This window comes from Rhinatrema bivittatum, chromosome 3 (assembly GCF_901001135.1).
Source record: "Rhinatrema bivittatum chromosome 3, aRhiBiv1.1, whole genome shotgun sequence".
In the NCBI taxonomy this organism is placed as follows: domain Eukaryota; kingdom Metazoa; phylum Chordata; class Amphibia; order Gymnophiona; family Rhinatrematidae; genus Rhinatrema; species Rhinatrema bivittatum.
This window is the reverse complement of record NC_042617.1, coordinates 144,008,678-144,036,074: the sequence shown is the minus strand read 5'-3', so window position 1 is coordinate 144,036,074 and position 27,397 is coordinate 144,008,678. Positions and strand designations below refer to the sequence as shown.

The window sequence follows — 27,397 nt, the reverse complement described above, 5'->3', positions numbered from 1 at the left end:
ACCTCTCAAAATAGCCAGTGGTGAATTTTACATACTGAGTGCAGAAGAAGCAGCTAAGAAGATTAGTACTTGACTATTGTTACACATCTAATTAAAATCAATTGTACATAAAAAATAGAATAATATTTTCAATAGTTGCACATTCTAATACCCAAATTGATTTTATTTTTTTTCTACCACTTTTTTGCATTCTCTCCTTTGCTTTCATCTCAATTCCATTTCCTGGTTCCTCTTTTCATTTTGTTTTTCCTGATGTTTCTTTCTTCCTTTCTGCATCTCTTCCCCTCCCCTCCATCTAGTTCAACATTTATCAATCTCTCTTTTATCTCACATCTCTCTCTCTCTCTCTTCTCTGCATGACTTTATTTTCCCCCTCTATCATTACTGCTTTACTTTTCTTTCTTATACACCTCTCAGGCTGTCTGACTCTCACTCCTCCATTTCCCCCTTCTCTTCCATTTCTCCCTGTCTTCCCTCCTCTTGTCTCTCACCCTGATTTCTCTCCCTCTTCATATCTGACTCCTCCTCCTCCCCTTATCTCTCTCATTCGTTACCCTATTTTTCTCCTTTACCTTCTTCTCATCCTTCATATTCTCCATATCCCTCCTCCTTCTAGTTTCTTATCAGATCATCGCCCACTCTTCTACCTCCCCTTTTCTGTCTCTCCCCTCACAACTTTCTCTTCCCTTCCATTACCCTAATTTCCACCTGTCTTTTCTCTCTCCCATTTGGGCTGGGTTCCAGATTGGCTATGGCCAATACTAATGCTTCTGTTGCCACTGCCAGTACCCTCCTTGACCTCCTGTCTTGACAATCCAATGTCATGTCTCCTAAAGTAGTGGACTTGAGGCAAGAGGGAGGGCAGATATCTCTCAGAACAACTAGATCTGAACTGTCTGTCTTTACCTGCTCTTACAACGTGATGCAATTTGACTTTAAGCAAACTGACCTGTGAAACCAAAATTCTTTTGGATTAGTTTCCAGAACTTTACATATTCCATGAGTCATTGTTCCAAAACTGTACAATTCTTCTTCTAGGATATGATGCCCTAAGCTATCGTGTGGGAGCTAGTGACAGGTGGAATGGAAGGAGGTTGCTGGGGACACCTGAAGAAAATACTACCAAGGTCTGGGAGGAGCCAGCACATCGCAAAAACTGCACAGAACCAGGTAAGAACAGCTGCTTCCTGCTTTGCGTCTTATGTAATATATTCCACACATGCTGCTTGAGGAATCACTTGGCTTGAAGAATCCCTCACATTACAACACAAAAGTTGCCTTAGGCTACAGCTTGAATCGGCTCTTTAGAAAGTGCACATGAGAACTTTGTTAAAAGGTTTTTACATGTGCTGTTTTTTCTAACTATTGTGAATACAGAAAGATAATCTAGATTAAGGATTCCATTTACATGATTGTAGGATTGAAATATACTGTGGTATAACTGGGTGTTGTTCCATAACTGAATAGATTATCTCAAAATTGAAACTGAAAAAAGCTGTCATGAGCCTGGTAAATGATGGGCAGGAATTGGGTGACTTGCAGCTACAGACTTGCAAACCTCAACCTGAAATATCCTGTATCTTCCTGTCTCTGGCACTGAGTGCAAAGAAGCAGTAAAGTGATGCAAGACACTTCCAGCTGAGGCCAATGTAGATCTATCTATGTGCTAATCCAGGTGAAAGCAAAAAAGACTGTATCTGTAACCATTTCTGCAACAATGAAAAAAATTTCCTTCCTGACCCCAAATATAGTGATTGGCTCAGAATTGCAGGATTATTACTTTTCTCTAGCACTTATTAACATCACAAAAAAGAGTAACTTGTTGAGTAACATGAAGAAACCATATACCTCAAGCTCTGTATCGGGGTTTCACAAACTTGTCCTGGTGACTACCCAGCCAGCCAGGTTTTTAGGAGAACCACAACAAATATGCATGAGACAAATTTGCATACATTGGAGACCCAGTATATGCACACATAAGAACATAAGAAAATGCCATACTGGGTCAGACCAAGGGTCCATCAAGCTCAGCATCCTGCTTCCAACAGTGGCCAATCCAGGCCACAAGAACCTGTCAAGTACCCAAAAACGAAGTCTATTCCATGTTACCAATGCTAATGGCAGTGGCTATTCTCTAGGTGAACTTAATAGCAGGTAATGGACTTCTCCTCCAAGAACTTATCCAATCCTTTTTTAAACACAGCTATACTAACTGCACTAACCACATTCTCTGGCAACAAATTCCAGAGTTTAATTGTGTGTTGAGTAAAAAAGAACTTTCTCTGATTAGTTTTAAATGTGCCCCATGCTAACTTCATGGAGTGCCCCCTAGTCTTTCTATTATCTGAAAGAGTAAATAACTGATTCACATCTACCCGTTCTAGACCTCTCATGATTTTAAACACCTCTATCATATCCCCCCTCAGTCGTCTCTTCTCCAAGCTGAAAAGTCCTAACCTCTTTAGTCTTTCCTCATAGGGGAGTTGTTCCATTCCCCTTATCATTTTGGTCGCCCTTCTCTGTACCTTCTCCATCGCAATTATATCTTTTCTGAGATGCGGCGACCAGAATTGTACACAGTATTCAAGGTGCGGTCTCACCATGGAGCGATACAGAGGCATTATGACATTTTCCATTTTATTCACCATTCCCTTTCTAATAATTCCCAATAATTCCCAACAAAAACACACATCTCATCTCATTCATATTCATTGTGGATATCCTGAAAACAGGACTGGCTGTGGGGTCTCAGGGCCAAGCTTTGGAAGCCCTGCTCTAAAATGCTGTCACTGCAAATCTTCGATCATTGAAGAGAGCTGATCTTTGTCATGTGCGTTGCAATATACTCACATCTTGTTATTCCTACTTTCATTCTTCAATATGCACTGTAAGATCTACCTTCTGTACTGCTGTATGCATCATCATCATACTATACCATCAAATAAACAGGTCCAAAATGGCTTAACTAACCCAGTGAATTTCTCAGCTTCAATTGTTGTGGCCCCCAAACAGGTCCTGCTTTTCAGGGTAACTGGAATATGTAAATTAACTTAGCTTTTAAACATAATCACATGCAAACATAGCTCATGGATATTCATGGACACTGCTTGAAAATCAAAACTGTTTGTCGTCGAGGATTCAAGAGGAATGGAATGAAAAATCAACTTTTGCTCGGTAAGGATTACTTAGGTTAAGATCTAAACCATGCTAAAAAAAAAGAAAGACAGACTTCTTTATTGTTTGTCTCTACTGTTTGTGTGAATGCCTTATTTGAGTTCATATCCTCACAAAAGAAAAAGAAAAGAAAAATTGAAGCACAAACTGTGGAGATAATGCTGGTGAGAGCAGAAGAAAAGAAGGGCAAGTTTTCTGTTGGACATGGCCGGATCTCTCAGCTTCTATGTAGGGTAAAACCTATAGGTTCCTGTCAACAGAGCCAGGCTGTCATAGTCCCGGATTTATCCCATTACATGCATGAAACCCTGCTTCAAGTTCTCTCAAGGAAATCAGAACGACATCTCTGCACCAGTGCTGGTATGAGGGTGACCAGCCACCCTAGGTGGTGATGTCATATTCCTTCATATTCTCTCTCTCCCTCCCCCCACCACCCCGAGTCACAGTGCCCGCATTGCCAGAGCTCCCTTATCTCACCGACCTACGCATCCCAACGTGTGACTCCTACAATTTCAAAGCTGCCACCTGACTCTTTCACGTTAAAAAGAATACTGTTCAGCAACCACCTAATGCCTCCTGCTCTGCACGTACAATGGGACTAAACTGAGTGGCTAAGACTGACCCGTTGGATATGGGTGCCTATACTTATACCCCACATGTTGCACCTTATTCAGTGGGATAGCTTCTGTCTGCCATGCATTTCTCCCCTTCCCATTGTATTTTGGGAGGTTACTGCCAGTTCCCCTTACTGCAAGGTGTGCTTTGCATAGGTATTTTACTGCAACACACTTTGAATTTATTACACCTATGATATTTTCACTTCACAGATCATGAAGTGCTCAGACAGGCATTTCCTGAGTGTGAGAGAGAGAGAGAGAGAGAGAGAGAGAGAGAGAGAGAGACTCTTTATAAGGCTCTCATATAAGTCAACTATGTATATTTCTGTAGGAGGGTCAACTAATAACTCGAGGTGAAGTTTTGGTGGTGGTCTAGGGTTTTGGGGACAGTTTTACATGCACAGCCAGTCGTATGAACAGCACAGTACACATCAGTTAACATTTGATTTGATTTGGAATGAGGAAAGCTACACAAAGATGAGATTTCTAAAATGTACTCTCACCCTATTTTGATGTACTCTCTATCTGGGTGCTATCAAGCTAGGGTGAGAGTACATTGTAGAAATCTCATCTTTGTGTAGCTTTCTTCATTCTGAATCACATCAGATCTTCAATGTTTGTACGTCTGACTGTGCATGTAAAACTGGCCCCAAAACCCTAGACCATCACCAAAACCTCATGCCAAGTTACTAGTTGACACTCCTATAGTGGTATAAATAGTTGCTTAATATATGCACCAATCAGAGGTGTGCTCTCTCTCTCTCTCTCAACAGGATTTCTGATATTTATTGCAAATCCCAACAACCCTCATTTTCATAAACTTCTCCCCTTTGGCTAAAATGTAAAAATGTGAATATGCATCTCATGATGCAATAAATAACGCATGCATTATTGCGGATTTTAGGACCCTAACGCCATAATGAATTTGATGAATGACCCTCAAGGCAGTTAGTATTCAGGTCCAATAAGTCCCTGCCCCCAAGAGCTAACAATCCAAGAGGGTACCAGAGGCAACGGGAAAAAAAGTGACATGCCCAAGATCACAAGCAATGTCAGTTGGGGAATTGGGATTTTGCAGTCTGTTTTCCTTGGTTCTCAGCCCATTGCGCTATTGACTAGTCACTAGACAGCTCAAAATTTCTTCCGGAATAAAAAGTTACCTAATCTGAGGGGGGCGGGGGCTCTTTCTTTTCTGAAGCACAGTTATTGAGTTTCCTGTAGCAATTAAATATTTTACATGTCGGAAAGCAGAAGTATTTTCCCAGTGCCTTAGTATGTCACCTTTTCTGGTATTTTTATTCTTTGTTCTCCTTTTTGCCAAAACTAATTTCTTACATTTGTACATTTCTGTCAGATAAATTCTGGCAGTCTTTTATTTTCAAAAATCTCTTCCCCTGAAGTCTTTCTGCTTATGTTTCATGCATATTTGATATGCTTCTTGATGGTAGTAACAAAGCTGCCAGGTAGCAGCACCCTGATTTAAGTAGAGGAAACCCGTACAAACACTGAACACGTATTTTTTCTTCAAGATAAATCTGAAAGAGAAAAGGAAGGCATAGTAATTTATGTGTTCTAATGGCTGCTCAAATCAGTACAAACATCTTAGTAGTATTATTAACCACTATAGCTTACCAGTGCTATGTCACTCCATTTAACAATGAAACAGGTATTGATTTGGATTCTAAACCCTTTTACTGCATGCCTGGATCTTTGCTGGCCTGCATTTTCCCATGCACAATTATGTCATTATTTGTGATGGCCCTGAATAGTCTTCAGGCACAGTATTGTATTGTTCCTGGCACTGAACTGAGTGTAACTGGTTACTTAAGTCTTCCTTGCACTTCCTTTCAATCCACAGTGCAAAATCTGCAAGTGTAATGCCAGAGCTGAAATAAGGTGGCTGTTCTTCTGCAACAGGAAAGGCAAAATGGATGAGCCTAGCAGACTTTATCTGCTGTCATATTTTATACTTCTTAAAACATGCCTGGAGAAAGAACTAGACATGGGTTGATTCAAAACTTGAGGGTCTGTGGAACTAAATGTTTGAACTTCCCAATCAATGGCTGCAATCATCTAATAGCAGGGTTCTTACTGTTTCCCCAAATTTAATAAAACTCCATATCTCCATATCTAGAGAGGCTTTGCCACTGAACAGTCCCAGATGACGTTGAGTTAACTGGAATAGCAGAAGCAATAGCAACCTCAATAGCAGATCTAACTTATCCAGTAACTTAACTGGATAAGGTTAAATATTGACATTTATCTGCCTAAGGGGGTCATTTATCAAATTGCGTTAGGGCCTTATCGCGGGAATTAGGGCCCTAATACCCGCGATAATGCCATAATGCATGCGATAAATAATGCATCGTGAGATGTGCATGCAAATTTTAAAAATGTCAAGTGGGAGGAGTTTGGGCGGAGAAAATGAAAATGAGGGGTGCTTGATGTAATGCATGTTATCGCAGGATTTAACGCTGGAAATAACTGCAACTTTTTTCCCAGTGTCATGCCTACATTAGCTGTGTGTTACAGCCGAAACGGGATTTATCGCAAATATCATTTTGGGCAGGGAGAGGGGAGAGGGAGGGGAGGAGGAGGCACACTTATTAGTCAACTTTTTATACCACTGTAAGAGGGGGCATTCTGAACTTGGGGTGAGGTTTTGGTGTTGGAGATAAGTTTTTGGTGTTGGAGATAAGTTTTACATGCACAGTCAGAGGTACCAACAGCACAGTTACCATCAGTGAAGATTTTATAAGATTTGGAGTGATGAAAGGTATAAAAAGATGAGATTTGTACAGTATGCTCTCAACCTAGCTTGATGCACTCTCTACCTAGCTGCTATCAAGCTAGGTCAAGAGTACAATGTACAAATCTCATCTTTGTGTACCTTTCTTCACTCCAAATCACATAAAATCTTCACTAATGTCTATTGTGCTGTTCGTACCTCTGACTGTGCATGTAAAATTGCCCCCCAAAACCTAGCCCACCACCAAAACATCACCCCGAGTTACTAGTTGCCCCTCTTACAGTGGAAGAAATAGTTTACTTACATGAGAGCCTTATATAGAGGGGGGGAGAGAGAGAGAAAGAGAGAGAGAGAGATTGATTCAAAGGGGTTTCTGAACCAAGTTTAAAGGTAATTATTTGATTTGGAGGAGCTTTCACAATAATCTTGTCAGAGATAATGTAAAATGGGATTTAGATTGGGCAGGTAAGCACTGACAAGGCTTGCAGTTAATTACTTACCTTTGAGCATGGTTCAGAAACCCCTTTGAATATTTCTCTACTCGTTTGGGGATCCAGTGCTTATGACACACCTCTCATTTTTTTAGATGAGTCTTATTTGTGGGCTCCCTCCCGATGCAGTCTTTTCGAAACACAGCCCATGTCATGGGACCATGAATTCAGTGGCTTGATGCTGATGACTGAATTCCTCTGCTTGCACATATACAATAAAAATGTTTGAATTTGATGGACATTGCCGAACCTTTGATGTCCTTTGTCCTGTTATTGGCTTACATTTCTGCAATGCAGCCCATATTAGTGCAACACTCTTGGAGTCGAAGGGGTTTGGATTAATTAAAGAAATTGTACTCATCTCTAGATATATAAACATGGAGTTTTATTTCATTTAGGAAAAATTAAGAACCCTGCTAGTGGCAGAGCAGATGACCTCATCAGTTTTTGCTATTGCTAACCCACCTCATTGTCTCTCTGTGCCAACTGCATCAGTGCTATAGAAATGCTGGTTGTCATTTATTTATTTATTTATTTAATTTCTTTTCCTATACTGATGCTCAAGACTAGGTCTTATCGTACCGGTTTACAATGTAACTGAGGGGAAACCAATTAACATCAATTCTGGTGACTGAAGACCCTTGCAAAATGTGAATATTCCATTTCAAACCCAATACAAATTTGTAAAATGTTATGCTCTATCATCTCATGGCTTTCTTTAATGCTAGTTTTAGAACTAAACCTGGCTGATGGTTGTGAGAAATTATTATTTTATGTAATAAAAATTCAAGACAATGCCAATTTCTCTAGGGCAAGGAATATATATTCACAGGGTGTGATTACTTCACTTAGTTGAGACACTTATGCATGCATTTTCACTGTCCCAGTTTCAGCTTGCATAAACTTGGCTTCAAAGATGCACTTGTGATACCAACAGAATATAATTATAGGTGAGCAGGCTGGGTGTACCTTCATTTCCTGAGAAAAATCTTCACGTTCACATATTATAATGAGATTCTTGCTTTAATCTTCTGGGAGAACTCCAGATAAACCAGAAAAGTGAGCAGGATTGTAGTCACATCAGTTTGGATATAATTCTGTTTCAGTGAACCATATTAAATTTGATTTTCCAGCTTTCCCAGGATGCTCAAAGCAGGTCATAAACTTCAGGAAATTACACACAAGTACAGTAGAATGCAAAGTAAAACAGTAAACATAATAGTATACAACATACAACCAACCATATCAACCCACCCCCCCACATCCAGCTCCAAAAAGCCCCCTAGTACCCCAAACAGATAACTCCCCCAACTCATGATATCTACATATCACTAACACTCGCTATCTCATGTATTCTTCAAAGGAACGTTCTAGTCATGATATGGCTAAGGCAAAGAAATCAACCCTGACATCACTTTCCACCAAACAGTTCTTCAAATAGCCTTGCTTTATTCTTTTTTTTCAAAACACCAAATAATTTGGTTCTAACTGATCCTCCAACCAAGCACACTGCCTAGTAATAGCTAATTGTGCTCTGATAACAAAGGAGACTCTAGTAACCCTTGTCGTGAGGACATTAGGTTTCTTCCTGGAGCTTAGTGCTGCAATAAATCAGCCAAGAATAATGGCATGGCCTGGAACAGATATCTAGAGGCCCATATTCAGAAGCATTTAGACGTCATTCAGTTAAATATATATTTAGGCACTTAGCCGGCTATATTATAGCTAGCTATCTTATTATCCAGCTGAAATTTAGCTGGATAACTTAGGGGCATTCTGGGAGCTTTTTGGGAAAGAGTTATGTTAGCCAGCTGATTTTCAGAGTTAGCTCGATAATTTATGGCAGGCCAAAGAACTGTCCTAAAGTTAGCCGGCTATATCAGTAGTGTGGCAGCACTATTGAATATACCTCCAAAGTTAGTTAGATAAGTTTATCCGGCTAATTTTGCTATCTGGAGAATGACTGAATATTGACCTCTTAAAGACTAAGAAGAGAATTTTGAATCGTACTGTGGCCTCTAAAGTAAGTCAGTGCAATTACCTCAAAATAGGTGTTATGAGATTGCCAGATTTTCTGCCCATTAAGTAGCTTTGATGTGGTATTCTGGAGGGCCTGTAAATGCTCAAACATAGAAAGCCAGAGGCCCTGGTTGAATGTAATAAAATAGGGATGTGCATTTGAATTGTTTTGTTATGTCACTTTACATGCATACATTTGTATGTAAAATCATATTTACCTGCATAAAATTGATTTTATGCTCATACACATGTAACCCCGACTCTGGATGCGGACTGCTACCCAATGTGGCCATACAAGTATTTGTTGTTCTCATGGGGAGCTGGGAGGAGCAGAGCGAGTTGTGCTACTGCTGCAGCTCTTCACAACAGCAGCAGGTGAGAGAAGCTCTTGCCGCTGCTCTTTGCCAGCTTGGGGAGGAGGCAGGAAGCAGCTCAGATTTCTATGCAATCTCCTGCCACTGGAGATAGAGCATTAGCTGGGCCCAGTGTTGCATTGGAGATGTCATCACTGTGCAGTTCAGGACAATGGGTCACAGCGGTGTGGGGGAAGGGCATAAAAGAAAAAAAATAAAAGTGAAATAAATGAAACTAAAAGAATTTGGGAGCAAAATAAGTGGCTGGGGGCTCTGGGCAAGTCATAAGTCCCCAGTATGCATCAGGAAACAATTGGACATGGCTAACAGCAAGGGACCCTGGAAAAGCCCCTGTTGCTGTGATAGGGAAATTCTGGAATTGGACTGCAATACAGCCCCAGATAATTTGATTTAAAATGGGATAATTGGGGCAAATATAGTGATAGGATGCCCTGAGCAAGCCTTCATCACATATAAAAAATGTTTGGGCAAATTTATTTGGCCAGAGAAAGTTGCTGTGCCTGGATTCTAATCTGTACAGGATTGCACTCCAGGTTTTAGCACTTGTGGCAGATCTAGAACTGAGGGTAGCTCACTGGAACTGAGGACTACCATGGCAACCAGATCAGTATGAGGACTAACCTACTGGCTGAAAAGAGTGAAATGGCTAGTGGAAGGACACCAGGGGAGTAAATTGATCAGCCTCTTGGGTCTTTTATGGACAGCACATCTACTATACAAAAATGTAGAAATTAAATAGATGGCACTTGTGCCACTGTATGAAGAAGGCGAAGGCTGGGAGATGTAGGGGTAAAATAGGTAAGAACTTTTAAACTGGTACTATTTTCCTGGTGAGGTAATCGGAGCAAGGATCTGCTTTGGGGTATAAAATGTTTCACAGTAGAAATTTGTGCAAGAAGATGGATGGTTTTGGAAGAGAGCAGAAGCTCTATTCATTAGTTCTGCCATACTCCTGGTAAAACTTGGAGGAGCCATATACTACAGAGATTGGTATACCTGTATTAATGTGTGCCTGCGAGAAATGGAAGAGGCAAAAGTAGTTTTGATTGAAAGTTATTCCTGATTTCCTGTGTCAAGTTAAGGGGACAGAATTAGTTACTTATAAGAGTTTTGGACAGGAACACAGATTATTACATCTGTCCTTAACAGAGGGAAGAGTTTATTTATTTATAAACACATATTTTGCATATATCAAAAACATTAGTACTATGTGGATTACATAAAACACATAAATAATCACAAAACAAATAAAACAAACAAATTCTATAAATAACAAAACAACAGGGGAAGAAGGAGTGAGTGAAGGCAAAACTGTTCCCCAACTTCAAGTTTACGAAAAGACCTATTGTTTTTCATAGTTAGAAAATTAGTTCAACAAGCCAATGGACTTCTTACTAGACTCCTAGCTTGTGGAAAAGGTTTGGTGTTAGGAAGTCAGTTTTTTTTATTGATTTGGTAGTTAGGGAGTAGGTAGCTTTGGAGGAGAGGATGCCAATGAGGGATTGATACCTGCTGTGGCTGGACTTATTACCCTGAGGATGCCTGCTGCAACTGGAGATGTCGCCCAGGATGCCCACAATGTGACATCACAAAGAAGCTTTGATCAACAAAGGACCAGAGATAAGTGTGCACAACTACATTAAAGAGACACACACTAGGGGGCAGATTTTAAAAGCCCTGCACACGTAAATCCAGCCGGATTTACACGCACAGGGCATTTGCGCACCAGCGTGCCTATGTTGCTTAGGCCACCAGCGCGCCAAAGCCCCGGGATGCGTGTAAGTCCCGGGGCTTTGCTTGGGGGCATGTTGGAGGTGTGTCGGGGGGTATGTCGGGGGTGGCATGGCATTCTTAACAAAGGTAGGGGGCAATTTAGTTAGGGCTGGGGGTTGGGTTAGGGAGGGGAAGGGAGGGGAAGGTGAGGGGGGGGGGGGGCAGAAAAAAGTTCCCTCCGAGACCTCTTCGATTTTGGAGCGGCCTCGGAGGGAAAGGAGGCAGGCTGCTCGGCTTGGCGTGCGCAGGTTGCACAATTGTGTGCCACCCTGCACGCGCCGACCCTGGATTTTATAACATGCGCGCGCATGTTATAAAATTGGGTGTAGATTTGTTCTTGCTGGGTTGCACGAACAAATCTACACCCGCACATAACTTTAAAAATCTACCCCTAGGTCTGGCCAGACTAACAGTGTTCTGTGAATTAAATAGTAAAGCAGCACTAAAACAGAAAGACTGAGAAAAAAATCAAACACACACAGAAAAAAAGATACCTAAAGGGACTCTGTACAAGAAGGGCCTGTAAAAGAGAAACACAACAAAAGAATCAATTTCTTAAAATACAAACTGAATACAAATGGTCAGAGTAAACTAAGGAAGAATTTAAAGATAATACTTATCTGATGGATAGTGGGTTTCAGACTAAAGTCATATGAGATAAAGGAATACAATTGTTAACAGCGTTTTAAGTTATTTATATGCTAAAAGTAAAAGGTTTGAATGTGTTGAAGTTTCAAATTATTGCCTAAGTGTATATAAAGCCTTTTCCTGAAGTATTGTTTAAAGATACTTGTTGAAAGATCTCAAGTATATGTTATATTGTTTATTGCCAGCCAGTTCTTAATTTTTTTCCTTTTTAATATGATAAAACTGTTAAACCATTTTCAGGATCTTTTAATGCAGAGGTTTTTCAAGGGCCCTGTTTATCAAGTACAACTTTATCCCTGCTTTCTCCTCCTATCCTTGGGAGACTGGCTGGGTGGGTTATACTCAACCACACTAAACCCAACAAGAAAGACAGTTTTTCAGGTGTTCCCCCCTCAAGGAAACATCCTGGGTCCCTACTTAACTTCACTTCCTCGGCCCATGACAGCAAAGTGGGAGGGACTCTACCCTGAGGCGTTTTACAATTTACAAATTATTGTATGATTGTAGCTAGATTACTCCTTCAATCAAATGATGATTGAAGCTGATAGATCTGTCTCAGACATATGAAAGATAAACTTACCATTGCAGAGACCTGACATTTCATAGACCACTGGGCATCCAATTTGACCCCTGGATTTATCACTATCTCTTTTGCTCTACCCTAGCAGTCCATGGAAAATAGAACCACGACCTCTTCAGCCTATTTTTCAACATTGAATTTGAGTTTATGCACTAACAGCCAATCTGCTAGGGCCTCTGAACACAGGTTCAGTCATGTAATCCTAGCTAATTGATCAGCACCCACATACACTTAAGCTGAATATTGTCTGTAGACATAATACATTCCATCCCAAATTCTTGAATCAAATTTACTCTGGGCCTGATTTTAAAAAGCATTTCCATGCTTAACTGGGTTTTACATGCGTAAATGCACTTACTCTTGTAAGTGGGCTTTTGAAAATTGCTACAGTAAACGTCATTGAATTGTCCATAGGTTTTACTTGCATAAAGTGCACTTATGCAGGTAAATGGCTTTTGAAAATTGCTATGATAGCTATGATAGCATAACTCCTTTGAAAATTCACCTGTTAGGGAGCAAGTTAAATATTAATAGGTGAATTTTCAAAGGAGTTACGCATACAAATGAAACATACTACCATAGAAAATTTTCAAAAGCCATTTACGTGTGTAAAGTGCACATATACGCATATAACATTTGGACAATTCAGTAGCATATATTATAGCAATATATTCGAAGCAGAAAGCCTGTGAGGGAGTCAGTTGGACCGTTAGATGATCGAGGGGTTAAAGGGGCACTTAGAGAAGATAAGGCCACCGCGGAAAGATTAAATGATTTCTTTTCTTCAGTGTTTACTGAAGAGGATGTTGGGGAGGTTCCCGTACTGGAGAAGGTTTTCATGGGTAATGATTCAGATGGACTGAACCAAATCACGGTGAACCTAGAAGATGTGGTAGACCTAATTGACAAACTTAAGAGTTGTAAATCACCTGGACCGGATGGTATACACCCCAGAGTTCTGAAGGAACTAAAAAATGAAATTTCAGACCTATTAGTAAAAATTTGTAACCTGTCATTAAAATCATCCATTGTACCTGAAGACTGGAGGATAGCAAATGTAACCCCATATTTAAAAAGGGCTCCAGGGGCGATCTGGGAAACTACAGACCAGTTAGCCTGACTTCAGTGCCAGGAAAAATAATGGAAAGTGTTGTAAACATCAAAATCACAGAACATATAGAAACACATGGTTTAATGGAACAAAGTCAGCATGGCTTTACCCAGGGCAAGTCTTGCCTCACAAATCTGCTTCACTTTTTTGAAGGAGTTAATAAACATGTGGATAAAGGTGAACCAGTAGATGTAGTAAACTTGGATTTTCAGAAGGCGTTTGACAAAGTTCCTCATGAGAGGCTTCTAGGAAAAGTAAAAAGTCATGGGATAGGTGGCGATGTCCTTTCGTGGATTGCATACTGGCTAAAAGACAGGAAACAGAGAGTAGGATTAAATGGACAATTTTCTCAGTGGAAGGGAGTGGACAGTGGATTGCCTCAGGGATCTGTATTGGGACCCTTACTTTTCAATATATTTATAAATGATCTGGAAAGAAATACGACGAGTGAGATAATCAAATTTGCAGATGACACAAAATTGTTCAGAGTAGTTAAATCACAAGCAGATTGTGATAAATTGCAGGAAGACCTTGTGAGACTGGAAAATTGGGCATCCAAATGGCAGATGAAATTTAATGTGGATAAGTGCAAGGTGATGCATATAGGGAAAAATAACCCATGCTATAATTACACAATGTTGGGTTCCATATTAGGTGCTACAACCCAAGAAAGAGATCTAGGCGTCATAGTGGATAACACATTGAAATTGTCGGTTCAGTGTGCTGCAGCAGTCAAAAAAGCAAATAGAATGTTGGGAATTATTAGAAAGGGAATGTGAATAAAATAGAAAATGTCATAATGCCTCTGTATCGCTCCATGGTGAGACCGCACCTTGAATACTGTGTACAATTCTGGTTGCCACATCTCAAAAAAGATATAATTGCGATGGAGAAGGTACAGAGAAGGGCTACCAAAATAAGGGGAATTGAACAGCTCCACTATGAGGAAAGACTAAAGAGGTTAGGATGTTTTAGCTTGGAGAAGAGACGGCTGAGGGGGGATATGATAGAGATGTTTAAAATCATGAGAGGTCTAGAACGGGTAGATGTGAATCGGTTATTTACTCTTTCGGATAATAGAAAGACTAGGGGGCACTCCATGAAGTTAGCATGGGGCACATTTAAAACTAATCGGAGAACGTTCTTTTTTACTCAACGTACAATTAAACTCTGGAATTTGTTGCCAGAGGATGTGGTTAGTGCAGTTAGTATAGCTGTGTTTAAAAAAGGATTGGATAAGTTCTTGGAGGAGAAGTCCATTACCTGCTATTAAGTTCACTTAGAGAATAGCCACTGCCATTAGCAATGGTAACATGGAATAGACTTAGTTTTTGGGTACTTGCCAGGTTCTTATGGCCTGGATTGGCCACTGTTGGAAACAGGATGCTGGGCTTGATGGACCCTTGGTCTGACCCAGTATGGCATGTTCTTATGTTCTTATGACCACTTACACAGGTAAAGTACATTTACACGTGTAAATTACTCCCTAAAAAGGATCAGTGTTATTACTAATCCCTGTGGCACTCCACATCCCAACTGCCTAACAGAAGAACTACTAGAATTCTACTCAACACATTGTGAGTGATTTCCCAAAATTGAGGAGACTTAATGGAAATCTCTTCCTCCAACATCCAGCTCCAATAAGCAGCCCATCAGCAATCAGTCAATGATATCAAATGCCGTTGAAAGGTCTAATAAAACTAAGAGGGAGTCATCCCTCTTATCTGCATGCATTCTAATACCATTAACCACAGCATGCAGAATAGTCTCTGTGCCATCACCTTCCGAAATGTTGATTAAAATGAAGTCCTTGTTCTTGATCATAGACTTCAAAAACTGTTGACAAACTATTATCTCAAGGACCTTACCAAAAAAGATAAGTTTAGACACAAGGCAATAATGCTCAGTTAATCCTGGATCCAGGCCCTGCTTTTTAAGTGCAGGATGTACCATGGCCTCCTTTAATGATATGCATCCACAACAAATAGAGAGATACACATAACAAATGTGTATAACATTTATTTAAACAGCAAAACACACATACCTGTGTAGACACTCTAAAAACTAAACTAACACATCCACACCATTCATTCACATCTTATTAAAATACATATTGCACAATGCACAAATTATAATTCACAAACCTTATATATTCAATTTTGAACTACAGATCTCCATTAATTACAAATGTAAATTGAATATTTAAACTTATGCATGTAATTTCAAGATAATCAGTATTATCTAAACATGAGTACTAAATACAAAAAACAAAATTGTTTCTCAGCATGATTCCAAGCTATTTCTCAACGTGGGTCCTTTTTCAGCATGGTTCCAACAAAAGATATCTTCTTTTCACCTTCCATGAAGGCTTCCTCAGGGACTGAATGTTATCAAAGTGATTTCACTTCCATGGCCATTCACTCATGTAGATACACAGTAACACAAGATCCAATCTGTTACTTTTGTAACACTGACCAAAAACCTCTCATAAACACGCACCAGTCAAAATAATTATAAGTGCATTCAAGAAGCACGCCTTGCGTCTGTTCATAACCCAGTAAACTCGACCGCTTTCTCCTCCAAATGCTAAACGCTGAAAAACGGGATTGCTCGCTTACAGCACTGCACTATTGGGTCTAAAGTTCTATTCCAATGATCCAATTTCAAAAGCAGTTTAAATAACCGGATACGACGTCATATTCCGCCATAAGTCAAACGTCTCCTTTAATGATAGCCTTGATCTAGGCTATCATTAGATATACATCAGATATTACCCCAAACTCAGTTCTGCCCATGATATCCACAAATTTAGAGAGGATTGTGTCCAAACATGCAGTAGGCCTAATACTACTATTGTAAACAGCTTGCTCACCTCCACTAAATTCGCTCTTCTGCATTCTTTAAAAACCTAATGATATTTGAGGCTCATTTACTCCATGGTAGTGCATTTGACCTTATAGCTACAATCAGACACCTGCAAACCCATTCCCATAGAAATTTACTACTGTACATAATTTATTGCCATCTCTATATTTCAAACTAGAAGCTGAGGGGAATGAAGCAGCCTTCTCATTGTTAGTACAGCAAAATCCTTAACAAAGCGTGGGCAATAGAAAATGAAAGCAGTTTATTAGTTATGTATATTTGTACTCACTGAGAAAAGAGCACTGTTCGGGATAGGATGATAGAACAGCCTTTTCTGATTAAAAGGCTCCGAATATCCCAATGTTATTTTAATCTTATTTTACTGATACTTTACTCTTTCTTTTAGCTTGTTGTTTTTATTTTAAAATTGTTTTCCAAAGAATATTGGTAAGCTAAACTGCAATAGTTGAAACGTTTCCATTGTATACTATTGAAGGAAATCAACAGGGTCAGCCAGTACCATTCCTTCAATTAGCATATCTTTGTTACTGAACCATAGAAAAGGAAGAAAGTAGACAAACTTGAAAAAGAAGTGACCCAAGCACTATAAAAGTACAGACTCTCAAATTCAATGTAGTCAAATTTCTGTACAAATTAAATTATATTTTTGTGCATATTCAGAAAACGAAAGGAGTTCAGGACAGCATTTTGTGTGTCTATGTGAATCTCCTGTTTCATGCAGCAGCAAAGATATGCATATCAAAGCGTGAAAGAGCTCATGGAACAATCTGAGTTATTGATGTTGGTGTGCAACACAGTGGCTCAGTGCACAGCCTGGGAATAATCTCATAGCATTTTCATTTAGTGATGCTTTAAAAGATGATTTTAGGATTGATTTACTAAGCATATTCCCCCATAGTCACAGAATGGGAAATATAAGCCTTAGTCAGGGCTCCTGGTCTCCTGTAATTCCACAGTGGAGGTAAGAGCCGCAAAATGTGGCCCTTGCCATGGAATTGCCTTGTACTGCCAAATTACTGTGGGAGCCCAGGGCCGATCCTACCAATAAAGACGTGACAGTGGGTCAGCAATGATTCTTTGCTCTTTTTTCCATGCACCCTACCCCCTCCATAGAAAAGAAGCTGCTTTGGTGGCAGTGGCATAGCAGTGCCGCATTGCTTCCCTTCTACCACCCCTCTGACCCCCTCACTCACTCTCCATGTCAGGAATAGGAGGACAGTGGCTTTGCAACACCTTGGGTCACATCCTCCTCCTTCTCTGCCGGGACCTGAGTGTCACGCTTTAAATCTGATGCAAATTTAAAAAAATATTGGGTCGGATTTTCAAAAGGTTACGCACGCCGGGCCTATTTTCAAAAGGCCCGGCGGGGCGCGTAAAGCCCGCAAGTTATAAAATTGGGTGTACATGTGCGCACGCCAGGTAGCGTGCACCCAAGTATGCCCGCATGCAACCTTTTAAAATCTACCCCATTATTTGTAAGTATTTTGGACCATTGTAATGCTATTTTTTTGAGGGGGGCCCTAAGTTTTATTATGTACTTTACAATTGGTCCAAAATACTGCGGCCAGACTTATGTTGAAAGTACAAAACCCAAGTTGAAAGAATTTTTTTGGCTGCCAGTTATGTTTTCAGTTTAAAATTTTGATGCTGATCTTTAAATCTCTACATGGGGAAGGGCCAAGTAGTTTGGGTAGACAACCTATTCCTATATACTACTTGCATCTTCTGCACTCTCAGAACAAAATTTGGTATCTGTACCTTTATTCCATGAGTTTAAGCTTCAGGAAACCCATGCATGGGTTTTTTTTCCCTGTTGCTGGCCCTAATTTGTGGAATGCTTTACCATTTGAGTTATTTTATTTATTTATATTTTTATTTAACTTCTTTTACTATACCGATACTCAAGACCAGGTCTTATTGTACCGGTTTACAATAGAACAGGGGGAAACCAATTAACATCTAGGTAGAAATGAAAAGTTACATTAAAACAGGGAGCGTAAACATGGAAGATGGAAGATAGGGCAGAATTAAACTCTAACAATAAGGAGTGATAAACAATAAGGAGTGATAAATATAATCACAAGATTATTTGCATTTACGGTAAAGGTGAAAGCAAAGTTTATACAGGCTTGCAGTGAAAGGTTTAATCTTCCTTTATCTAATGCTGTAGTTTGCATTTTAAGTGTCTTTGTATTAAATGTCAGTATTTTGTTGTGTTATGTATTTATGAATATACTCATTATCTGTATAGATTATTTGAATATTGTGGAATATAAGAAATAAATAGCATTACTAACATTAACAAAGTTTGGACAAACAAAGTACAACCTTATGATAGTGCAGGTCATTAGGGCAACTGGATTGTTATCAGCAGGCTACAACTCCCCAAAAACCAATTGGTGGGTTCTGGCAGACTGATATTGTTCAGCAAAGCCACTATAACCTAGGAGAATGTATGTTTAGGCAATAGCCTCACTAGATTTTGTTAACTCTTTAGAATATAACAACAGGCACACAGTAGCCATTGACTTTGCACTTCTGCAGCCAGTTTGAAAAATACCCTCTACATGATTCAAGGCAGGACATGGTCTAAAACCTTTATTAAAAACATGCAGGCCTCTGAATCTTGCTCTTTTAACATAGGACGTGATTATTTTTACTTGCTAAAGCTGGCGAAGAACTTTCTGCTGGATTTTCTCAGTCCTGAATTTGAATACATTAAGCTTTTCTTGGACTGTATACTTGGGCAATGAAAGAGATGACTTGCATTCCTTTTATATGCAAATATTAATAATGATTTTAAAGCACAAACGCTGTATTTCTCTATTAATTTTATTTTGTAATTTTATTGGTGGATGTTTATTCATTATTGAAGAAGGCACCTAAGTGATCTGATAATATAGAGACTTAAGAAGGCACCTAAGTGATCTGATAATATAGAGACTTAAGACCTGGCTGTTTAAAAAAGCTTTCCCGGACACCGATTAATTCTATTCAGCCAGATTCTACCACTTCCACATGTAAAAATGTTATTACTAATGTAAATACCTATACCTAATGTTATTCTCTTTCTTTTCTTCTCTCCTCCCAGTTCTATTACCTTGTTATTTGTAACTGCTTCCTTCTACACAAATAGGTTATTGAATTGTTTACTATACACCCCTGTTATATGTAAACCGGCATGATGTGTTTGCAACATGAATGCCGGTATATAAAAATTTTAAATAAATTTTAAATAAATAATCTCTTGATAATTCTTATTCTGGCCAAATAGAAAGTATCACAACATACAATGAATCTGAGTATTTATTAGGGATGATTGTGACTTCCTACCTGTCTGCTGTCACTTTTCTCACTTTCAAGTGTAGAATTAGAAGGATATATTTATCAGACCATATTGCGTGGTAATGTGCAGTATTTACCGCAGCTACCATTATTTGCAATGGAGCTTGTTTACTGATAATGCGCATAAACATCCAACACAGTTCGATAAATGTACTCCAAAGATTGTTGCTGTTTTCTTACTAGCTGGCATGTCACCTGATTATTTTGTGAGAACTTAATTCTCTACACTATATAATGTTTGCCATTTGAATGCATGCCAACCAAAATCAGCTGGTTCATTTTCTCTGTCTATTCTTGTTTTTTGTAAAATATTTTCTTGGCATTGGGGTCTAGCCTGGAGACTGGTTCAGGAATTGGAGGGAGGGGGGAGCAGAAGGAGGAGGGAGCTGTGAAGGAATCACACTGAATAGAGGAAAATAAACTCTCTGGGATCCATATTCAGCAGCATTTAGCCAGATAGTAACATAGTTAATGATAGCAGATAAAGATCAAAATGGTCTATTAAGTCTGCCAAGAAAGTTGCTTAGGATAATGACTGCCGTTGCTTATTTATTTATTTATGTAAAGTCTTTTCTATACCATCGTTAAGCTAGGTGCCATCGCAACGGTTCACAATAAGGCACATAAATTAATGTTGCTAAATGTTTTAAATTATATAAACTTAAACAGGTGCCATCAAGGTACGGTAACATAGTTTCATAAAAATATTAATTGTTGGTTGTGATGAAACTTGCCCATTTGTATCTTTATCAATTATAGACTGAATTAATAGTTAAATCTTATCTTTGGTGTTGAAATGAGAAGATAAAATAAAATACACACATATTGAGTAAGGTGATGTGTGTGGGTGTACTACTGACCGCCTTCTACACTTCCCTGGATTCTACTCTCCATGCTCTTTGTGATACGCTTGCTTAAATAGCCATGTTTTTAAACTTTTTCTGAATGTTTTAATGTGTCTTTGCAATCTGATTGCTAACGGCATGTGCTAAGGATAGAGCCCTTTCCCTTACTTGCATTAGTCTTGCTGTTTTGACTGAAGGAATAGTTAGCTGTAGGGATGTGCAGAGGGACACCATACGTTGCATTCGGGATTCATATTCGTCGGGGGGGGCAGATACTTTGCATTCGGCAAGGGGGCCCCCGATACGTTTATACATCAATTTTTATTTGTTTCCCTGCTAAAATTAAATTAACTACAACCTCCCACCCTCCTGACCCCCCCAAGACTTACCAAAACTCCCTGGTGGTCCAGTGGGGGGTCCGGGAGCCATCCCCTGCACTCACACCCTCGACTGCCGGTTTCAAAATGGTGCCGATAGCCTTTTACCTACTATGTCACAGGGGCTACCGGTGCCATTGGTCAGCCCCTGTCACATGGCCATCTGAGCCATCTTGTGCTCCTACCATGTGACAGGGGCTGACCAATGGCATGGTAGTCCCTGTGACATAGTGAGGGCAAAGGCTATCGCCGCCATTTTGATTAGTGGCAGCTGACGGCCCGAGTGCAGGAGATTGCTCCCGGACCTCTGCTGGACCACCAGGGGCTTTTGGCAAGTCTTGGGGGACCCTCCTGACCCCCACAAGACTTGCCAAAAGTCCAGCAGGGGTCCGGGAGCGATATCCTGCACTCCAGCCGTTGGCTGCCAGTATTCAAAATGGTGCCAATAGCCTTTGCCCTCACTATGTCACAGGGGCCGATCACAGGGGCTACCGGTGCCATTGGTCAGCCCCTGTCACATGGTAGGAGCACAAGATGGCGCAGATGGCCATGTTACAGGGGCTGACCAATGGCACCGGTAGCCCCTGTGACATAGTAGGTCAAAGGCTATCGGCGCCATTTTGAAACCAGCAGTTGAGGGTGTGAGTGCAGGGGATGGCTCCCGGACCCCCCACTGGACCACCAGGGAGTTTTGGTAAGTCTTGGGGTGGTCAGGAGGGTGGGGGGTTTGTTTAAATTGGCTCCTTTAGGCGGCCAAATAATTCAGTGAAGATTTGTTGTATTCATGGGGAATCGCGATACGTTTCGCTTCCCCACGAATACAACACATACGTTGCGGATTCCCAATTCATAGGGAACAAATGCACACCCCTAGTTAGCAGTGCTTTGTTTGCTGATCTCAGGTTCCTGTGAGGGATGTGTACACGAAGGGCTGTGTTCAGCCATTCTGCTTTTTCATTATGTATTAATTTATGTATGGTACATAGTGTTTTGTATTGTATTCTTTGTTCAATAGGTAGCCAGTGTAGCTCAGCTAGGGTTTCGGTGATATGGTCTCTTTTACTTTTACCAGTCAGAATTCTAGCAGCCGTGTTTTGTAGTATCTGGAGTGGTCCTATCATGGTTATACCTATACCTTCTATTAAGGGTAATAATTGCTGCTCCATGCAGGTACTCCCATGGGTTTAACAGAGTTTACTCCATGTCTTCATTTCTGTTCTCTAGCCATTATGGATCCGCTGTGTTTTTCCCACACCCTTTTGAATTCCATTATCATTCTTGTCTTCACCACCTCTTCAAGGAGGGCATTCCATGCATCGACTACTCTTTCCATGTCATTATTCCTGAGATTTTCCCCCTTGAAAGTTTCATATTATGACCCCTAGTTCTACAGGTTCCTTTCCATTGGAAAAGGTTTGATTTTTGTGCATCATTAATTCCTTTAAAAGTCTGTATCATATCTCCCCTGTCCCTGCTCTCTTCCAGGGTATGCATATTTAAGTCCTTCAGTCTCATCTTATTCTTCTGGTGCAGACCCCACATCATTTTGGTTGGCTTTTTCTCGACCACTTACATCCTGTCCTACTCATTTTAGAGAATAGATATGGCCTCCAGATCTGAACACAGTACTCCAAGAGAGGCTTTAACAATGACCTGTACAGGGGCGACATCACTTCCTTGTTCCTGCTGGTTACACCTCTCTCTGTGCAGCCCAGCATCCCTCCACTTTGCTACATTACTTTGCTGCCTTCAGATCTTCAGACACTATCACCTGAGTTCTCTCACCCAGTCTGTGTGCATCAGTCGTTTGCTCCACATTGCACAAAACTTCTTTGGATTGCTGCACCCCAAATGCAAGACTCTGCACTTCTTGACATTGAATCCCAGCTGCCAAACCTTTGACCACTCCTCAAGCTTTCTTAGATTGCTTCTCATTGTCTTTACTCCTTCAGGCATGTCCACTCTATTGCAGATCTTAGTGTCATCCAGAAAAAGACAACCTTTACCTTGTAACCCCTCTGCAATATCGCTCATAAAGATATTGATCAGAACCAGTTCCAGAAGTGATGTTTGAAGAATTATAGTTATCACTCTTCTCTCTTCCGAGTAGGTTCCATTTACCACTACTAGCTGATGTCTGTCAGTCAGTCAATTTGTAATCCATTCCATCACCTTGGGACCCACTCCCAGGCTTCTAATTTTATTTATGAGCCTCCTATGTGGGACCTTATCAAAATCCTTGCTGAAATCCAAGTAAACCACATCTGTCGCTTTTCCTTGATCCAATTCTCTAGTCACCCAGGACCTTCCTCTGCTAAAATCATGTTGCCTCAGATCCTGCAACCCATTGGATTGTAACTAGTTCATTACCCTTTCCTTCAGCGGTCTGTCCATTAATCTTTCCACCACAGAAGCAAGGCTAAATTGGCCTGTATTTCCAGCCCCCTCTATGCTACTACTTTTGTGAAGCAGGACCACAACTGCCTTTCTTGCAATACCATTATCTTGCAATACCATGCCAGTCTCCGATGATCTTTTGAAAATGTTCTTTAGTGGACACGCCTGCACATCTCTGAGCTCCCTTAGTATTCTGGCATGTATCTCATCTGGCCCCATGGCTTGTCTGCTTTCACTTTTGCTACTTCCACCCAATCTCTTCTGTAAATGGGTTGTATCTATGCCTCTTCCATCTGTATTTTTGCCAGTCAGCAATGATCTTTCTCCAAGGTCTTTTTTAGTGCTGTTTCCTCATCTTTCTCCCATCTTTCTCCTTATCACCTTTCAATCTTTCAATGCAACCTCTGGTCTGCCTCCTTTCTCTGATATATCTGAAAAATGCTTTGTCACCTTGCTTTACCTGTTTAGCATTTCTTTCTTCCACACAAGCTTTCAGTATCCTGATTTCTTTCCTCGTTTCCTTCAGTTTCCCTCTTTTTGTATAACTTTGTACTTTTTGAATACCAATCTTTATGCCTTTATTTTCTCAGCCACTTCCTTGGAGAATAATATTGGTTACCATTTTCTCTTACTTTTTTCTGCTTTATTTTACATAATATTTTGTTGCTTTATTTTATCTTCTTTTAATTTGTCCACTTTTGTTCCACTTTACCCATTTCCTTCCAGCCTTTTTAGATCCTCCTCCTCAAGGTACATTGCCATTTTACCAAAATCCATATTTTTTTAAATCCAGGATAACTTGTAAGTTATCTGGCTAAATGCTGACTTTTGAATATTTCAGCCACTTATCTGACTAACCTTTAGCCAGATAACTCATTAACCAACTATAATTTAGCTGAATAACATAGGGGCATTCCGGGGTGGAGTTAAGTTTGCCAGGAAAGTTATCCAACTGCAGTATTCATAGTTAGCCATACAACTTATCCATCTAACTCTGGTCATGATGTAGCCGGATAAAGTTATCGAGTTAGTTTTAAGATAGTTGGATATATTCAGTGGTGCTGGTTTTACATACACAATCAGAGGTACAAACAGCAAAGTTGACATCACTGAAGATTTTTCTGTTGTTTGAATCGATGAAAGGTACAAGAGGAGCTGATTTGTACAATGCACTCTCTACCTAGCTTCAAACAAGCTAGGTAGAGGGTGCAACAAGCCAGGTAGAGAGTGCATTGTACAAATCAACTCGTCTTGTATCTTTCATCGATTCAAACAACAGAAAATCTTCAGTGATGTTAACTTTGCTATTTATACCTCTGACTGTGTATGTAAAACCACTCCTTCAAACCTACCCCACCCCCCGAAACCCCACACTGAGTTAAAAGTGCCCCCTCTTACTGTGGTATAAATAGAGAGTGACATAATTTCTATACAGATTATCTCTCTCTCTCTCTCTCTCCAATGTGTAAAATAATGCAAGGCAGCAGGTGTTGTGGATATTGCTTATGCAATGTGGTAGCTTGGAAATTATCCTAACCATGCACAGTTTTTATTATGGGCACTATTTCTGCTATAAATATAGCTTTTTGATAAATCTAGGGGTATGTTTGACAAAATTACGGCATTGAAACTTATACAGAAAAACAAAATGGTTGATGGTATAGTAGATAGATTCCTTCCATTTTCTTTAACATATAAAAGTCTGAAATCATAAGAAAAGCAGGAAACTCTGGAGCCAATAAACTACAAAAGTGTGCACACAACAGAGATTGTACTTTGCTTGCAAGAACTAGAGGATCTCCATAAATTGCAATACAATCTCTCGTGTTCCTTTCTGCAGAGCATGAAGAGAGTTTTGCATTAATTCAGTGTTATATTGGGAAACCACCTGTTATTATCAGTGCTATTCTAGGCCACAGACAAGGGTTCTGCAAGCTGGACAATATTGTTTCATTGTGAGGAGGTTAAAGTTTTTTGCGGGTTTAAAATTTTATTTCAGGGATCCAAGATGGCACTGGAGGTTAGGGATGCTTCCCTGAGCTCTTTAAACTGTAACTTCTAAATTTGTTTTGGCATTAGTTTTACCTTTTTAATGGTAAAGAGGAAGGGGAAAATGAGAGCATATGTCCTAAGTGGACATTCCTCAGACCAGACAAACATTCCACAGTTTGCACCCAAGGAGATGGAGCAGAGCAACCAGTCAGGGTTGTCCCTCGGTTTCAGGGTTGAAGAGGGAAGATCGCCCTAGCTGGAGGTAAAGTGGTCTCTGAGAGCAGTATTTCTCTACCAGCAACAAGTCTTGGTGAGATTCACACAGTGCTGATGCATCCTGAGGTGCCATGGGGAAGCCACCCTTGAGTGCTTTAGTGGAGTCAGATGGTCAAACAGGAGGACTAGGAACAACGAGCAAGCTCCCTGTTTCACCTGGAGTGGGCATTGTCTTGCTCTAAAGCCCAGGTGGTTTGGTAAAGATTGCAGTGGGAGCCAAGTTGGTTGTGGGAGGAGAAGAGGAAATCAGATCCCATCCCCAGTTTCTTTAGTGACTCCTGCTTTTCTATGGACTTCTTCTCTGGAGCAACTGAAAGGCATCTGGCAGGCTGTTGTGATCCTGAAGAGAACTGTAAGTGCTAAATTGTGCGATAGAATCAGGAGGGGAGGGGAATTGAGAAACTGAAATCTCACCTTGCTGTTTCTTCTGAATTCAGAGCTACAGCTCAAAACTTTGAAAATTCACCGTAAATTGGAATGTAAGAGAATAGATTGAGCCTTGAGTTTTCCCTGAGCTTCAGTTATTGGTCCAAAGAAATTATTCAAAATCTATTTGCTTGAAGTTTTACAAATTTCTATGAATTTTTGCTTCCAATCCCCCCCCAAGAAACAATAAGTGTCGGGGCTGATTTTCAGAGCATATTTCTCAAATATCTATGGATAGCTTGAATTCAACCGTATTGCTTGAGGTTTTGATCAAAAAAGTGACCCTGGGGAACAAGATGGTGGCGCTGACGTTTAAGCTGCTTTGTTTCCTGAAATTTTGTTTCCTACCTTGAGATGTCACCCAAGAAAAAAGGTAAGGTATGAGTCTTTCCCACCGTGACTCTATACCTTCTGACCCAGTGGTTAATCGAAGAGTTTGTGTCTCCCATGACCCAGATAGGATGGGCACCGAGCCCCAATGGTGATGCGGGGAAAGGAGTTCCACTTTCACCCAGGGAGATATCTTTAAGCCCACCAGACGTTCGACCTCCATGGCCAGGACTACCCATTGGAGCCATTGATCTGTTTCAGGCACACAGTGAGTACGTCATCAGCAGTGCCTGCATGGAGAGGATAGTGGGTGGAACCTGGTGCTGGGACTTGACTCCTCAGAAGATCTGTGCCTGAATTCTGTTATTGGGCATTTGGATTCTGCTCTTAGCCAACCTCTTGGTGTAGTTTCTGATGTGGGTGAGTCAACCATAACTTCTGTTTCCCTATTACCAAACTTGCAGTGGTAGCTCTTGACACTCTTTGGGATTTAACGGCTAACATAGCCCAGTCCTTATCTACCTTTTTTCTCAATGCTCAAGCAGATTCTCATAGGATGGATTTGCTGGTCTCAGGCCAACAGCAGATTTCTCTGGAACATAATGAGAAAATTTGAACCTTGGAAAGAGAAATACAGGAAGTCAAGGCTGTTAAATCTTACACTATCCATGAATAAGCTTTTCTTACTAGGAGAGTTGAAAATGTGGAAAATCAGCTTTGCCATCTTAGTCTGTGATTGACAAGTTTTCCTGAGAGTTATGGATGAACTTCCTAGACTTACGTTACAAAAATATTTGCTAGAAATCCTATAAATTCCAATGGAGCAAATTCCATCTCTCAACAAGGTTTATTTTCCCCCTTTAAAATCAAGATCTGTTCTAGCGGTTGTTTCTTCGATTCCTGTGACTCCTGGCAATCTTACTGCTTTTTTAGAATCATCTGCACCTGAAATCATTGAGAGATCCACATTACTTACTTCCTGTATAT

At 40.3% G+C, this 27,397-nt stretch overlaps 1 protein-coding gene across 1 annotated transcript in view; it reads left to right on the top strand.

Moving 5' to 3' along the window:
* SLC24A3 (solute carrier family 24 member 3) overlaps positions 1–27,397 on the top strand; it is a 936,948-nt gene that overhangs the window by 116,576 nt on the left and 792,975 nt on the right. Inside the window, exon 2 of the mRNA XM_029593773.1 lies at positions 1,039–1,170. Coding sequence (XP_029449633.1) covers positions 1,039–1,170 — 132 coding nt within the window. The remainder of the gene's footprint in view (positions 1–1,038; positions 1,171–27,397) is intronic.